General features: G+C 40.8%; 1 protein-coding gene across 2 annotated transcripts in view; it reads right to left on the bottom strand.

Moving 5' to 3' along the window:
- rbks (ribokinase) overlaps window positions 1–14,868 on the bottom strand; it is a 45,004-nt gene that overhangs the window by 25,876 nt on the left and 4,260 nt on the right. For both annotated transcript variants that reach the window (XM_053509260.1, XM_053509261.1), the window contains exon 3: window positions 736–868. In XM_053509260.1, coding sequence (XP_053365235.1) covers window positions 736–868 — 133 coding nt within the window. The remainder of the gene's footprint in view (window positions 1–735; window positions 869–14,868) is intronic.

The following is a 14,868-nucleotide window of genomic DNA, read 5'->3' as shown; positions in this document are numbered from 1 at the left end:
AAGCTAAAAGTGACTGAATAAAATCTAAGAATGTGTGACAATTTTTTTTGTCCAGACGGTGCATAACCACAAGAAAGCATCTCCATTCCGAGTAGTTATTCTTCAACTTCTACAAAGAAACTGAAGCAAATCCCAATCGCAATAGAAGATTTATGAGAAAAGACAGAAGAACAGATAAGTTTGATGAACACACCGAGCATGAAACAATACTTTTCTCCCTGTGCATTACTAAATTCAGCCAAAGCCTTCCAGACATAGTCACCCCACCCAAACGCCTCCTCGCTACCAGGCGACTTCTAAACCACCGCACCCTCTCTCTCTCTCTCTCTCTCTCTCTCAGAGATGTTTAGAGCACCAAAGGGTGGAGGGGTCCCTTTCTGCCCACCGGGGCTCCTTTTATCCCACGCTGTTAAAGACGCGCCAAGGCCACGGCTCCTCTGTACCTGACGCCCCTGTCTTTGAAGTGCAACTCCGGTTTCGGGGCTTCTGAAAGCACGGGAGGCTATTTTTGCACCGTGCATATTTCAGTATCGATCTCGGCTCTTTGTACGGCCAAATACACTTCTTTATTACTTCTTGCTGCGGCAGGTACGGGAGAACAATAAAGGGAACGGCAGCTCGCTGGTGTGAAACTAATTAAACTGGGCTGAAATAAATGACTCCGCGTGTACAGAAACGCTCGGCCTGAGACGGGAGACCAGGAGCAGGAAATTAAACTCTTGGTTTTTTTCGTACCTTGCACACCATCGCAGCCTTGGCTCCCAGACGAGCGGCCTGGACGCACTGGTTCGCGCCTTTGCCGCCGAATCCGATAAAGAACTTGTGTCCATGGATGGTCTCTCCGGCTTTGGGTAGTCGAGGGGCCTGGCTGATAAAACACAAAGAAAAAAAAAAGACGAGATTTCAGATGTGCTTCAGAGTCGAACAACATTGTGTTTGTTTAATCATCCAAAAGCCTCTTATGCTTTACGGGGGGCTGGAGCCCATCCCGGGGAACGAGGCGCACGAAGCGTGATCCCCAACACCCCCCACCCCCCCTGAAAAAGTCTTAGCTATAGAAGGCTTTAAATAAATTTGTTACAAGATTTTTTTGTCTTTATAGCTTGGGGGGAAAAAAGAGCTGATAAAGGAATGGCTGTTTGTAGCTGCTATAATATACACAGACATTCAAGAACTAGTTTTATGTTTAAGTTTTATAATAAAAAGTCTGCACTGCAGTTTGTTACATTTTTTAATAAGCAAGGTTTACAGCTTTATACAAAGTCGACTTTAAACATTAATCAGGCAAAGAACCACATTTGCTAACTGTGTCAGTGGCAGAATCAGTGATTCAATAAAAAAACAACAACACATATTTATAAAAAAATATATATATTTTTTGTATTTCTGCACATTTTATGTCCTAAGTTTTTTTTTTTAACTGTAGAAACTCCACCTGAGACTAAAGGGTCCTCAAAGCGTCATCACACCAAATACTGACTTTAGTTCATTCATTACTGTTTACTAAGATTCATAGTTTTTTTTTTTCTGAAAGGTATCCTTGCTCTACACCATTTATCTGCATAATAATAATAATAATAAATAATAATAATAATGCATTTTATTTAACTAGGTGCTTTTCTGGTCCCACAACATCACTAGAAGGAAAGGCATCACCAAATCACCAACAGGAAAAAAAATTTAGGGAATGTCCTGGAAAAGGTGTTGAAATGTAAAAATGTCTAACTCTTCCAATGAAGTGCCCTAAAAAGGGAGCAACAACTCGCCTTGGTATAGAATGAAAGGTTTGATCTCAACAGAACTTTGAACAGCAGATGATCAACATTAAACAGCAGGAAGATGTCTTTAAGAAGGACCAGGTGGACCAGGTCGTGACTCCGCCCATGTTTAACCCTTTACTTAAAACTCAAATATATTTATTTAATTATTATTATTAATATTATTATTATTTAATTATTATTATTATTATTATTATTATTAATGTTTAAAAATATTTTATATGATTTTTAAACTGATTCTGTTACTCCTTGTTCGTATTTTATCTCTTATTATAGAGCTTATATTCTATTGTTGAAGCCAACCAGGGTTGGGTTGGTGGTTGGGGTCTCTAAATGAATAAAACTATTTCTCTTTCGTTTGTGTGTTTGTTTTGTATTGTTGTTTCTACTCGATCAAGAAATAAAAATGCAATAAACAGTTGTTAACAAAAAATAAAACAAACAAAAAAAAACAAACAAAAAAAAGTATTTTCTTCTTTTATATTTCTGTTAAAGGTAGAAAGGGGCGTTGTTTCAAGATTACGAGCTATTCGTCTCTGGCACAGTCCAACCGCTTTGAAATCAGACATTTTACATGGACACCAACCTAAAAGAAAAAGAAAAGACAGAACTACAGTAGTGTTCATGACTAATTTTCACGCAGGGTGACCCGCCCGGGTCCTCGCCCGCTCAGGCCTGAATGATTATCGATGTATCGCTGCACTACAGGATCAGGTGTGTGCAGTCATTCAGAGGCTGAAAGATAGCGATTCACCTCGTCTTCCCGCGCTCCACCTTCATCTAACGTGATAATCTTTCAGCTTCGACTACGCGCCTCTGTTTATTTTGTGCACGTCTGTCGAAGCGATAACAAGATGAGCGGATAAAATGTACAATGTGTTGTAAAACCCTGGCGAAGAGAAATAAAACACTTTGATACGTGATGTAAAAAGTAAACTTCCTTCTAAAATCGAATCCCTCGGGTGATAAACTGTTGAACTGCGAGGCATGTACCAACCCTGTCTGGGTGTAACATGACGAGAACATCTGTTTGTTCGCAAAAAAAACAGCGCGCATGCCGTAGTGATTAAGACAATTTATCAGGTAGGATGAGTCAATTTCATTTGCATGTTGATTCATCAGACGGGACATATTCGCATCCATGTATTTGATGCTTTAAAGAATTCTGTTGATTCACTGCAGCTGCTTGAGTAATGTATGTAATGTGATTCACGTACTAAAACACATACAGATTTCTTGCTCTTTAAAGTTCACTCGTTTACCAGGAACATGCTGAAATGAGGTAGGGGGAGACCGGAGGGTGAGCATTTACCGGAATAAATGCTTATAAGTGCTGTTTATGAGTGAAAACATCATGCTCTGCCATCCCTAAACCTCTTAAATATAAGGCTAGGTTTCTGAACTCCAGGGGGAAAAAAAAAAAAAGTAATTGCTGCAATGCGTGACATTACAGAACGAGGTCTGTGCGTTTCTTTCCCGAGCAGAACGAGCAGCCATTACTCAGTCTATTGAAGAAGAAGAAGAAGAAGAAGAAGAAGAAACAGAAGAAAACAAAACCACTTAACCAAAGCAAGTTACGGCCTGGCTCGGGTCCAAGTCCCAGTGTGTGTTTTTGATGGAGGAAACTGGGTGTAGATAAACTTGTTTTGTTTCTGCTTGGTTTATGATGGTTAAAAGAGGGGCTTTTACAGTAATATCATTTACATAAAAACAACAGGGAAAAAAAAAAAAAGAGCTACGGTTTGCCCGGTTTCCAGTAATCTGGAGGATCTTGCTTTGGACAGTGATGTTAATGAGTCTGGTGGCGAGCCAACGGAAGTGGCTCGGTTTGTGCAACGTTGCGGGAAGCGAGCGCAAACACATGACTACAGGAACGTGCTGTTAAAGTCACCGGGACGCTTGTGTTTCAGATGTGAAAGGATTTTAAAGGCGACATAAGCACAAACAGGTTGGAACAGAAGCTTGCATCGCTATTGCTTTGTGTCTAAGCAAAAAAGGGAAATTGTAGGAATTCCAAGCATTTCATTTCATATCAAAATCTAAATCTTAGCAGGAAATACAAAAGAAAAAAAGAAAACTTTTTGTTTTTTTTCCTTTCTCCAAAACCATTCCCAAAAGATGCTCTATGTCAGGAAGCCTATAAAAGAAAATATAGTGGAAATACATGGTATGGATTTGGTCCCAATTCCATAATACAGATTTCTGACAAATAAGGTACATCTGTACTGAGACATTCTGTCAGCAAGGTTTGGCTTCGAGCATCACAGCAAATCAATAGAAATCAATTCAGGCTGATCACCTTCATCATAAGCAACACCATGAAGACGTTGTTAATGATATGCTATGGAAAATCTCAACGCAAATGGCCATGTGGGAAATTTCTTTGGAAGAACTCTCCAGGACAACCCCAGACACATGTGCTCGATGTGAGTCCAACACATTAGTAAGAAACATTATGATTTTTGTTGTTGTTGTCTTTTACCCTTTAAATTTTCACCTTTTCAATCACCCTGCATTGTTTATCCATATTTAACTTGTGATCATGAAGGAACACAGACAAATTACATTTCATTATTTTGATCAAAGGGTATACAAACTTTTTCACTTTACATTTATGTGAAGAAAAAGAAAGTGAAGATAATGTACTGGAGAAACCACGCGTTAATCTTGCTGAATAATCTGAATGTGTCTTGAGTGTCAACAGGGTCAAAAAGGGTTCAATGCTATTTTCGTTCCACGTACAGTGTATATACAGTGAGGGAAATGAGTATTTGATCCTCGAGCAAAACATGACTTAGTACTTGGTAGAGAAAGCCTCGCTGGAAAGCACAGTGGGAAGACGTTCCTTGTAGTTGTTTAAAAGATTTGCACACATCTTGCGATGCATTTTGATCCACTATTCTTTACAGATTTTATCTAAATGTTTAAGGTTTCTTGTCTGTCGCTTGGCAACTCGAAGTTACAGATCTCTCCGTGAATGTTCTATTGGATTAAGGTCTGAAGACTGGCTAGACCACTCCATGACCTTAATGTGCTTATTCTTGAGCCACTCCTTAGTTGCCTTGGCAGTATGTTTGGGGGTCATGTTCATGCTGGAAGACCCATCCACAACCCATCTTCAGGAGGTTCTCATCCAAAATTGTACAACACATGGCCTCATCCATTGGACCCCTTAGTGCAGCAAAGTCAATCTGTACCTTTAGCTCCAAAGCATAATGTTTCCACCTCCGTGCTTGACTGTAGGGACTGTGGTGTTCTTAGTGTCATAGTCAGCATTTTTCTTCCTCCGAAAACAGCGAGTCGAGTTGATGACAAAGAGCTCCATTTTGGTCTCATCAGACCACAGCAGTTTATCCTAATCTTTCTCTGCTCATTGGCAAACCTCAGACGGGTCTGTACATGTGTCTTCTCGAGGAGGGGAAGCCTTGCTGCGCTGAAGGATTTCAATCCATGCAGGCGTATTGGGTTACCAATGGTTTGTTTGGTGACTGAGCTCCCAACTGTCTTGAGATCATCCACAAGCTCCTCCTGTGCAGTCCTGGGCTGGTCCCTCATTTTTCTCATGGGTATTATTACTCCATGAGTTAAAATCTTGCATATAGGGCCATTAATGGTTACTTTGTATCTCTTTCATTTGTAAATAATCGCTCCAGCAGTTGTCTCCTTCTCACCAAGCTTCTAGCTGATGGTCTTGTAGCCCATTCCAGCCTTGTGCAGGTCTTAAAATTGCTTGGACAGCTCTTTGGTCTTGCCGATGGTGGTGAGGTTTGAATGGAGGATAGAGATTTTGTGGACGGGTGTACCACAAGAGCACATAACCAGTCTGTGAGAGGCAGAATTATTGTTGGTTGGTAGGGGATCAAATACTTATTTCCCTCATTGAAATGCAACTTAAATTAATACCATTTGTATCATGTGCTTTTTCTGGATTTTGGTTGATATTCTGTCTCAGTCCTTTACCATAAACCTATAAGAAAAATTATAGACCCTTCATTTCTTTGTAAGTGGGTAAACTTAAAAAATCTGTAGGGAAGCAAATACTTATTTCCCCCACTGTGTATGTATATACTGTATATATATTATATGTAAAAATAATCAATGGCAATGAGGTGTGATGCAGACCTGAGTTACAGTAACCACCACCGAGTGTAATATTTTTCAATATCAGAGTGTCCTAAACAAGGAGGGGGGGATAAACTAAAGCAAGAGTGCCAAAACATGCAGTTCCTCACATGTCCTCTGGTTCTAAAAGTAAGTCAACCCCTATAGGCCCCCATGTTAAAATGTCCAACAACAGAAAAAGAGCCTGGAAGAGAAGAAAAACCTGTCCAAAGCCTGAATTATTGACTTCAGGTGTTTCAATCGATCAGGCCCCTCATGCCCAGCGAAGGACAATCTTAATGCTTCAGCGTCATACCAAGACATCTTGGACAATGCTATGCTTCCAACAGTTTGGTGAAGGCCCTTTTCTATTCCAACTTGACTGTGTCCCAGTGCCAACGCAAGGGCTATAAAGGCATTGTTCGACGCGTTCTGTGTGAAAGAACTCGACCGGGCCGAACATAGAGCCCTGTGACCTCAACCCCATCGAACTGGAACGGAGATCGGACCTTCTCGTCCAACATCAGTGCCTGACCTCGTGCCAGACCTACAGAATGAATGGACACGAATTCCCACAGAAACATTTTATATCTTGTGCATGGCCTTCCAAGGAGAGTGGAAGCTGTTTAAGCTGTAAAAGGAAAGAGGGACCGACTCCATATTGAAGTGTATGTATTTGGATACAATGTCACTGCAGGTTTGGACAAATACTATTGTAGGTAGGTGGTAGGTGGGCTCCAGGTAGGTGGTAGGTGGGCTCCAGTGCCAAGCACTGTTCGCTCCACCTATTTGGCCATTTATGGATTAATCATAACCAGAATGCCCTCATTAGGACTTCAAAACCGCTCATCAGTAAACCTCTAGGTGACGTCACGGTGGGTTTGTCCAGTTATTTTTAAACAGCCGACAGTCCTGAAGCGTCTTCCTCGTCTTACACCACAACAAATTTTGAGTTGATGGCATTTCGTGCTTTTTAATCTTTTACAGTTACATTTATTATCTGTGAACATCCATGAACAAGTTACAACTGTTACAGAAATACACTAAATCCACACGATCTGACCAAACACATTCAAAGAGATTTAATAGCCGTATCAAATAATGTAATACAATGCTCCCTGATATGGGTATTATATTGTCACGTAGCCCACATCAAACATTAAAACGTATACTTTGCTCTCTTGAATACGCATGAACATATATATGCGCATTCAAGAGAGCAAATTACAGCAGACAGGGCAAAGGCACTGACAGGTATAGGTTTTTATGTAACGCAGCCTCCCACACTGACTTCAACAATAGAAAGTCTGAAATCTATAATTATGTTGCAATAGAAGGGCAGTGATGTAATTCGGTACTGTAGAAGCAGCGTGTGCATGCCGATGACGTTTGTTATTTGATATGGAGCCTTAAACCTAATGAGGTCTGATTGAGTCAGCGTCTGGAGTCCAGGTAAGCGCATCAGACCAACCACACCTGCTCTAGTCTCTCTCTCACACACACACATTGAATTATACATGTAACTCAACTCAACATCATGTTTAACCTCAGTAACTAGTTGGGGTTTATTTATTTATTTATTTTACAGTTAGGGACCAGCCAATGGTCCCCACAAAGTCCTAACGGTCAGATATTCAAATTCTTGTAGGAAGATTTGGTCCCTGAAAATAAAAAGATACTGGTTCTCAGTTAGATAAAAACAAACAAACAAACAAACAAAAAAACTAAAAACATACAACAATACAAAACAAAGCTTAAACAAATAAAATTTTTAACACTATTTGTGAGGACCTTCCAATGCCGTACTTTTAATCAGTTACAATATACGTTCTAATTCAATATTTTTTGTTTAGCGATTTATTTTTCTACATTCTAGAGCAATCCTGGACCATAAAATCACACATCTGGAATTGAGTAGTTAGGTAACAACAACAGCAATAACAGTCAGTTGTTATTTAAAGACATGAAGATCAGCTGTTCTGGATCAGTTCTTACAGTATTATGTCGAGTGTGTTTGTAAAACCCATCATCAGCTCCATGATGAAACTGTCTCTCATGAAGACCTTCCCAGGAAAACAACTCCTGCTGCAGAGGAGAAGTTCATTTAGAGTCACCAGCCTCAGAAATCACCAATTAGAGCCGTTATGAAGCTTTACAGAGCAGAAGGAGCAGATATACATCTCAATATCAACTGTTCAGAGGAGATTATTGTGTGTTTTGGATAATAAACGCCTTCAGTTTTGTTTTACAGTGTAGAAAGAAATAAACATCAGGAACGACCATGGCGATAGAAGGGGTGTACAAACTTTTGACTGGTAGTGTATGTTATGCATCCACCTAAACCTTAACCTTTGTAACCAGAAACAAAAAAATCTAAAAAGAAAAAAGAAAAAACAACCTATTTATTTATGTATTTATTTATTTGCAACATCTGTATAAACAGCCCACTCTGCCAGTCTTTAATGTGTGATAGGAGCGTCTGAACTACAACCCGGTCAGGTAACAAACATCGACGCAGTCTGCGAGCCACGGGACCGCAAACAGGTGTGTGGTGACGTGAGTCGCGCAGTGGGTTGCTGTTTACATCCTTTTTCTAGTTCCACAAAGAAAGAGTAGGAAACCAGTGGTGAGGCTTGTGCAAGACTTTGAACCCACATGCTGACACAAAACAAACCGTTTACTTTCAGAGAAAACCTTCTCCGGCTCTCGTACCCTGACTCATACAAATAATCAAACGCTTGGCAATGGAAGATCTTAGTGCATTATTGCTCCTGCTCTAAATGGAAGCCAATTTATTCTAAGGTTTCACGAGGAATTTCTGACTAAGAGTTATGTTATGTCTCCATTACACACCTTTTTTTCAACGGCGTGTTGAAATCATGGAACTGTAAATAACTTCATAACTTGTTTGCTCTACATGAGAGGATGTGAGCGTTCGAGCTGCTCGAATGATCAGTAGGTGGCCCCCTCTGGCTTTAACACCAGACGATGTGGGATGGCTCCGTCTCGCTCGCTGTCGCCCAGACGCAGACACCCGCGCCGAACAGACTGACACGAAGCTGATGCACGGCAGCCAAAGAGAAAACTGGATTTCATACTTCAAAGTCATGCGTGGCACTTTGATTGGCTGGGAGTGTATCTCAAGCAGCTTTAAAAAAAATTATAAATAATTGTTTTTTTTTTTCAAAAAAGCAAGACATTCACGCACACAGACTCGATGCAGCATCAGGCTTTCAAAGAGCGCTGGATTTTTAATGACTTTCCAGAACCGAGAAGACAAATGAGGCCATGTGTGTTTAATAAGCCTCTGGGAATATCGAGTGTCATCTGTAGCGCTGGGGAAAGATGAAGAGTGAAAAGTGGACGGTGCTGTCGATGATTCTTGAGAGATATATCTTCTCCGTGTGGGCAAGCATCCAGGATTGTTGAAAAGAGCAGGTGGAGAGGTGCTTGTCTCTGATTCAAGTGATACTCTTGAGGTTTCCCCCCCCCACACCCCCCCCCCCACCCCCACCCTAATCCCTAACAGCTACCTAATAACCACTGCTTCTTTAATGTACATATAATTATTACTGGTAAGATTTTCAACAGTGAAAGAAGAGCAGAAACCTTGTTCATTTATGTAGTTCTTAAATCAGGCGGTTGTGTAACAGGAATTTTGATCTTCGCCCCGGGGTGTGACGCTCTACCACGGGCGCATTCACAGTGAAGCCCACTTTACAACTTTTTTAGAGAACTTTTGAAGACCGTCTAACAATCCCACCCCACTTGCTATCACCAGTGTCTTACAAACAAACAAACAAACAAACAAATAAACAAACAAACTAAATAAATGTACTAATAGGGGCTACTTCAACTCGCACAGGCTTTAACTTTGCCTAGGGCTTTTATTATGGCTGATTATTAACTAGTTATAAATTTTTTTTAAATAAAATAAAATAAAATAGAGTAAAGTTAAAGAAAAAAATAGAATAAAATGAAATTAGAATCAAATACAATACAAGTCAACGGTGTTCAAGTCAAACCGGGACCTTTAATTGCGCACTCCCTTTATGTCTCTATATAATCCGCTGCTACACTAATGCACTCATCCCAGTGTTTCACTAGTGCTTGGACACCTTAAAGTTAATCGGACTGCCTGATTTACGTCATAAACGCTGGCCTCCCAGGAACTCCTTTAAACATGTGGAAATGTCTTGGCACGAGGTCAGGACTGTACGCGGCAATAACTCCCAGCCGAGTTCCTGTAACGTCCTGTAACTTTGTTGAATCAGAGTTTATTGTAAAGAACAGAATCTGAAACAAAATCATGTTTTTATTTTACATGTACTGTGGATATTGAGATGAAATAACTTATATATACATAAACTATTCCTAGAATTTATGTTGCATCATTTGGCATTTTATTTTTCGATATTATTCACATGGTACGACTGCTCAAAAATAAATTGTGCTTCGACTGCTGCACCCACTTCAGATCGGACCTGATTCATTCATCTCTAGTAGGAGATGATTCCCAATAATAGAATAGAATTACACAGTAAAATAATTTTTCGCATATTCCAATTAGGAAACTGGGGTCAGAGCGCAGGGTCAGCCGGCTTACAGCACCCCAGAGCAGATAGGGTTCAGGGCCTTGCTCAAGGGCTCAACAGTGGCAACTTGGCGATGCTGGGGCTCGAACCCCCGACCTTTTGATCAGTAACCCACAGCCGTAACCGACTGAGCCAGCACAAGGGCATGTGCAATTTGTGTGTGTTTTATTAACTTCAAATGTGAGAGAAAAACGATATTTCGGTTTATAGCTGCTATACAGAACGGCGCAACGGAAATGTTTTCACCCTAGCACTTGGAGACTGCGAGTTCGAGTCCCGAGGGATGCAAATTGGCCGTACCTCCTCGTGCATCACCACGGTTTCATATCAGTCATAGCGACTGATGCTGAGTGAGCAGCAGTTAGAAGAAATTAAAGAGAAATTGATCAGGGAAATATATGTACATGAGGGTGAGTAAAAAAAAAAACCCCGTGGCTGTAGAATTTATTTTAATGAACTTTTTTCGACATAATCTCTTTGCTTTTCGATACACTTTGTCCGTTTGTCAACAAGCTTTCGTATTCCCTCATTATTAAATGTTTTAATATGCACCGCTGTCTTCGGTTCTTCATCAGGAGTGAATCTTCCTCCTCGTAGTTCTGCTTTCAGGGGACCGAACAGGTGACAGTCTGATGGAGTGAGATCAGGACCATAGTGAGGAGCTTTAACACCTCAGAGTGTCGACAGTGTGGAGCAGAAGTGTGTGGACGTGCATCATCACCTGAGATCATGACACCAGTACAGCAGTGACTGGGGAGACTGGAGGCTTGAACGGAAAGCACAGATGAGACCGTGCGGCTGAGAAAAGGGTTAATATAACCAGAGTGCGGATCATTTTTGACTCACCCTCGCGCTGTTGTTTTCTTTAATATAAAGAGCTGAATTCATTAACGCTGTTGCCTTAAATCACACTACATAAATACGTTTCCCATAAAGGTTTACTTCCCACTACAGGAAAGAGCTCTTGGACCACAAGTGATTCAATTAGACCAGTTTTCTGCTTTGTCTTGAAATTCTTGTTTGCTTTAATTGCTTACGTTTAATTAACATTTAATAGAAAACCTTAAAAAAAAGCATTTCTTTGTGTGTGTGTGTCCAAATCCGAATACACACACACACATGGAGGACACGCTCACTATGTTGTGTAACTATCTGTATATTATGTACATGTCGTACCCTTATGTGTTCAACCTGTTTATCCTGAACCAGATGTTCTTCATTTCACTCATAAACACCTTCACATTTAGGACAAACACATTTTAGTATTTTTTACTTATTAATTTATAAATTTTTTACTGGAAGCTACAATGCCTTCCATATGTACATCTGAACGCATAATTGTTTTAAGGGTTTTTTTTTATTTTTTATTTGCCTTTGTGATTAAGATTCAGTAACATGAGATGCTGATTTGGGAGAACGCTTCGGGGATCAGTCGACCTAATCTATCATGATGTCTGCAGAACAATGTATGAAAGAGAAGCGAGCGATTTGGATGCTGAGGGGAAAGATTATAGAGCGGAAAAGGGTCGGGGGGGGGGGGGGGGGGACGTCTATTAAAAATAGAAGAAAAAAAATAATACTGGTGTGTTTACGATACGTTCAGCACTTACATCATAACAAACATTTACATCACGGCATTTGGCAGACGCCCTCATCCAGAACGACTTACATTTTTTATCTTATTTCACATCAGAGCAGTTGAGGGTTAAGGGCCGCGCTCAAGGGCCCAACAGGGGCAACTTGGTGGTTGTGGGGTTTGAACCTGGGATCTTCCAACCTGTAGTCCAATGCCTTAACCACTGAGCTACCCCTGACCCCTGACCCTATACAAGAACTGACCCCTGACCCTATACAAGAACTGACCCTATACAATAACTGACCCCTGACCCTATACAAGAATTGACCCCTGACCCCTATACAAGAACTGACCCTATACAATAACTGACCCCTGACCCTATACAAGAACTGACCTCTGACCCTATACAAGAACTGACCTCTGACCCTATACAAGAACTGATCTCTGACCCTATACAAGAACTGACCTCTGACCCTATACAAGAACTGACCTCTGACCCTATACAAGAACTGACCTCTGACCCTATACAAGAACTGACCCCTGACCCTATACAAGAACTGACCTCTGACCCTATACAAGAACTGACCCCTGACCCTATACAAGAACTGACCCCTGACCCTATACAAGAACTGACCTCTGACCCTATACAATAACTGACCCCTGACCCTATACAAGAACTGACCTCTGACCCTATACAAGAACTGATCTCTGACCCTATACAAGAACTGACCCCTGACCCTATACAAGAACTGACCACTGACCCTATACAAGAACTGACCTCTGACCCTATACAAGAACTGACCCCTGACCCTATACAAGAACTGACCCTATACAAGAACTGCACCAGAGATTCTAAGAAAAGTATTAGGCTACGTGTGCACAACCAGCATGAAGATTTTTCCCCCCTAAATGTGCGAGGCTGTCTAAATGCATGACCACACTGATGTTTTTTATATCGGATCTGATTCGATTTTGAAACGTCTTCCTGGATCTGATATACTGTGTATATACACTATGTCCGATACGCGGTCATGGAGCTTGAATGAGAGGGGTCCGATCAGAAATCATGCATTTTTTTGACCTTTTGCCTTTTGACCTTTTAACCGGAGCAAAAATGTAGTCACTTAGAATTATAAATGTGAACTATTATGACGTGTACATCAGAATTGATCAAAACTGCGTTAACTGAAAAAAAAAAAAAACTTTACTTTTGTGTTACATCTCACAACATGTCCAACAGGATCAGACCACAGTGAGCGCCACTCCTATCAATCACTAAAACGGATCAAAGCTTCAACCGCCCGGCAACAGTGAACCTGTTTCTTGCATAAGTATTCGCCCCCCATTATTAGTGCTCATTAACTAGTAGTTACATATAATGATTAAATTATTAAATAAAAATATTATCATTTACAGTACCAGTCAAAAGCTTGGACACTAATTTGGATTTATTTTCTACATTCTGAAACAATACTGGATTTTTTCAAAACTAAGAAATAACTCTAATAGGGAATTAGCTAATTAAGTAACAACAAGAACAACAACAACAGCAATAGTCAGTTGTTATTTTAAGACATGAAGATCAGCTGTTCTGGAACAGTTCTTACGAGAACAGTATCGTGTCGAGTGCGTTTGTAAAACCCATCAAGCTCCATGATGAAACTGTCTCTCATGAAGACCTTCCCAGGAGAACAAGACCAAAACTGAGCTCTGCTGCAGAGGAGAAGTTCATTTAGAGTCACCAGCCTCAGAAATCGTTTTACAGTGTAGAGAGAAATAAACATCATGGAGATAGAACTTTTGAAGGTCGTCTGGGTTTAGAAGTGTACCAAAAAAAATTGGAAGTATAGAAATATGTATAAACGGGAATTGAGATGTGTTAAGAGTATTGTAACTTGTGGCCGATCCCACATTCCTTCGTGAACTGTTCATGGAAACATGTTGAATTGAAACACTCGGTCACTCGATCTCTTACGAACAGACGTTCAGAGGCGTCGGCCGCGAAACGTCATGATGTTCTCTTAAATGACTTCCGATCGTACGTTTGACATGTCTATGATCCTCGCCAAACTCATGTGGGACCACTACATGAGCAGGACCACCACATAGGGGTTTATGATTCACCCGTGGAGGAGCTTGGTCCAGGGGGACGTTGCTTCGTCACACTGTGTGCTGAACTGTATATGGTTGAAATGACACTGGACTTTCACTTCTTTACTTCACTCCCCATTGCTTTGGACAGTTGACCCGAAATATTTAAACTCCTCTACCTTTTCTACCTCTAATTCCCCCGCCCTGTCTCTTATACAATTTCCTATACAATAACATTCTCTATATAATTACCATGACTGTCCAAATATTGTCCAAACAGGAATTCAGCATATCTGCGAACTCTCTAGATGGAGCATGGATCACCTGTGTAGTCTCATTGAACTATCTTAATGACCTCCCGAGGATTTCCTCTGATCTTACTGGAGAACAAATTCAGGAAGGTGGGAAAAGCCTCTTCCGTCTTCATGTCCAAACGGTTCTTTCTGCTAAAACTAGACTATTAGACCAACCAGAGCGCTTTAGTTAGTCGACGTGGCCCGTTTCACTCTGCCGTCACAACTACCATCTAATTGTTCTAGAAGAAATAAATACTTTGTCATGTCTTCTGCTCTATTTTGTATACAGCTTTTTGGTCCTGGAAATTTCCAGCACGGTGAATCAGACTGTCTCATTCAGACGTTTAAGAAAAACCACAGGCTTAGTTCCCTCGGCCCTGTTCGGTGCATCGCGCTGATTCACACTGTCTATTGTCTTATGAATGACAGGA

The sequence above is a fragment of the Clarias gariepinus genome, chromosome 13, assembly GCF_024256425.1.
Source record: "Clarias gariepinus isolate MV-2021 ecotype Netherlands chromosome 13, CGAR_prim_01v2, whole genome shotgun sequence".
Classification (NCBI taxonomy): Eukaryota; Metazoa; Chordata; class Actinopteri; order Siluriformes; family Clariidae; genus Clarias; species Clarias gariepinus.
Note: the sequence above shows the minus strand (reverse complement) of the source record. Positions and strands in the feature narration are given on the sequence as shown.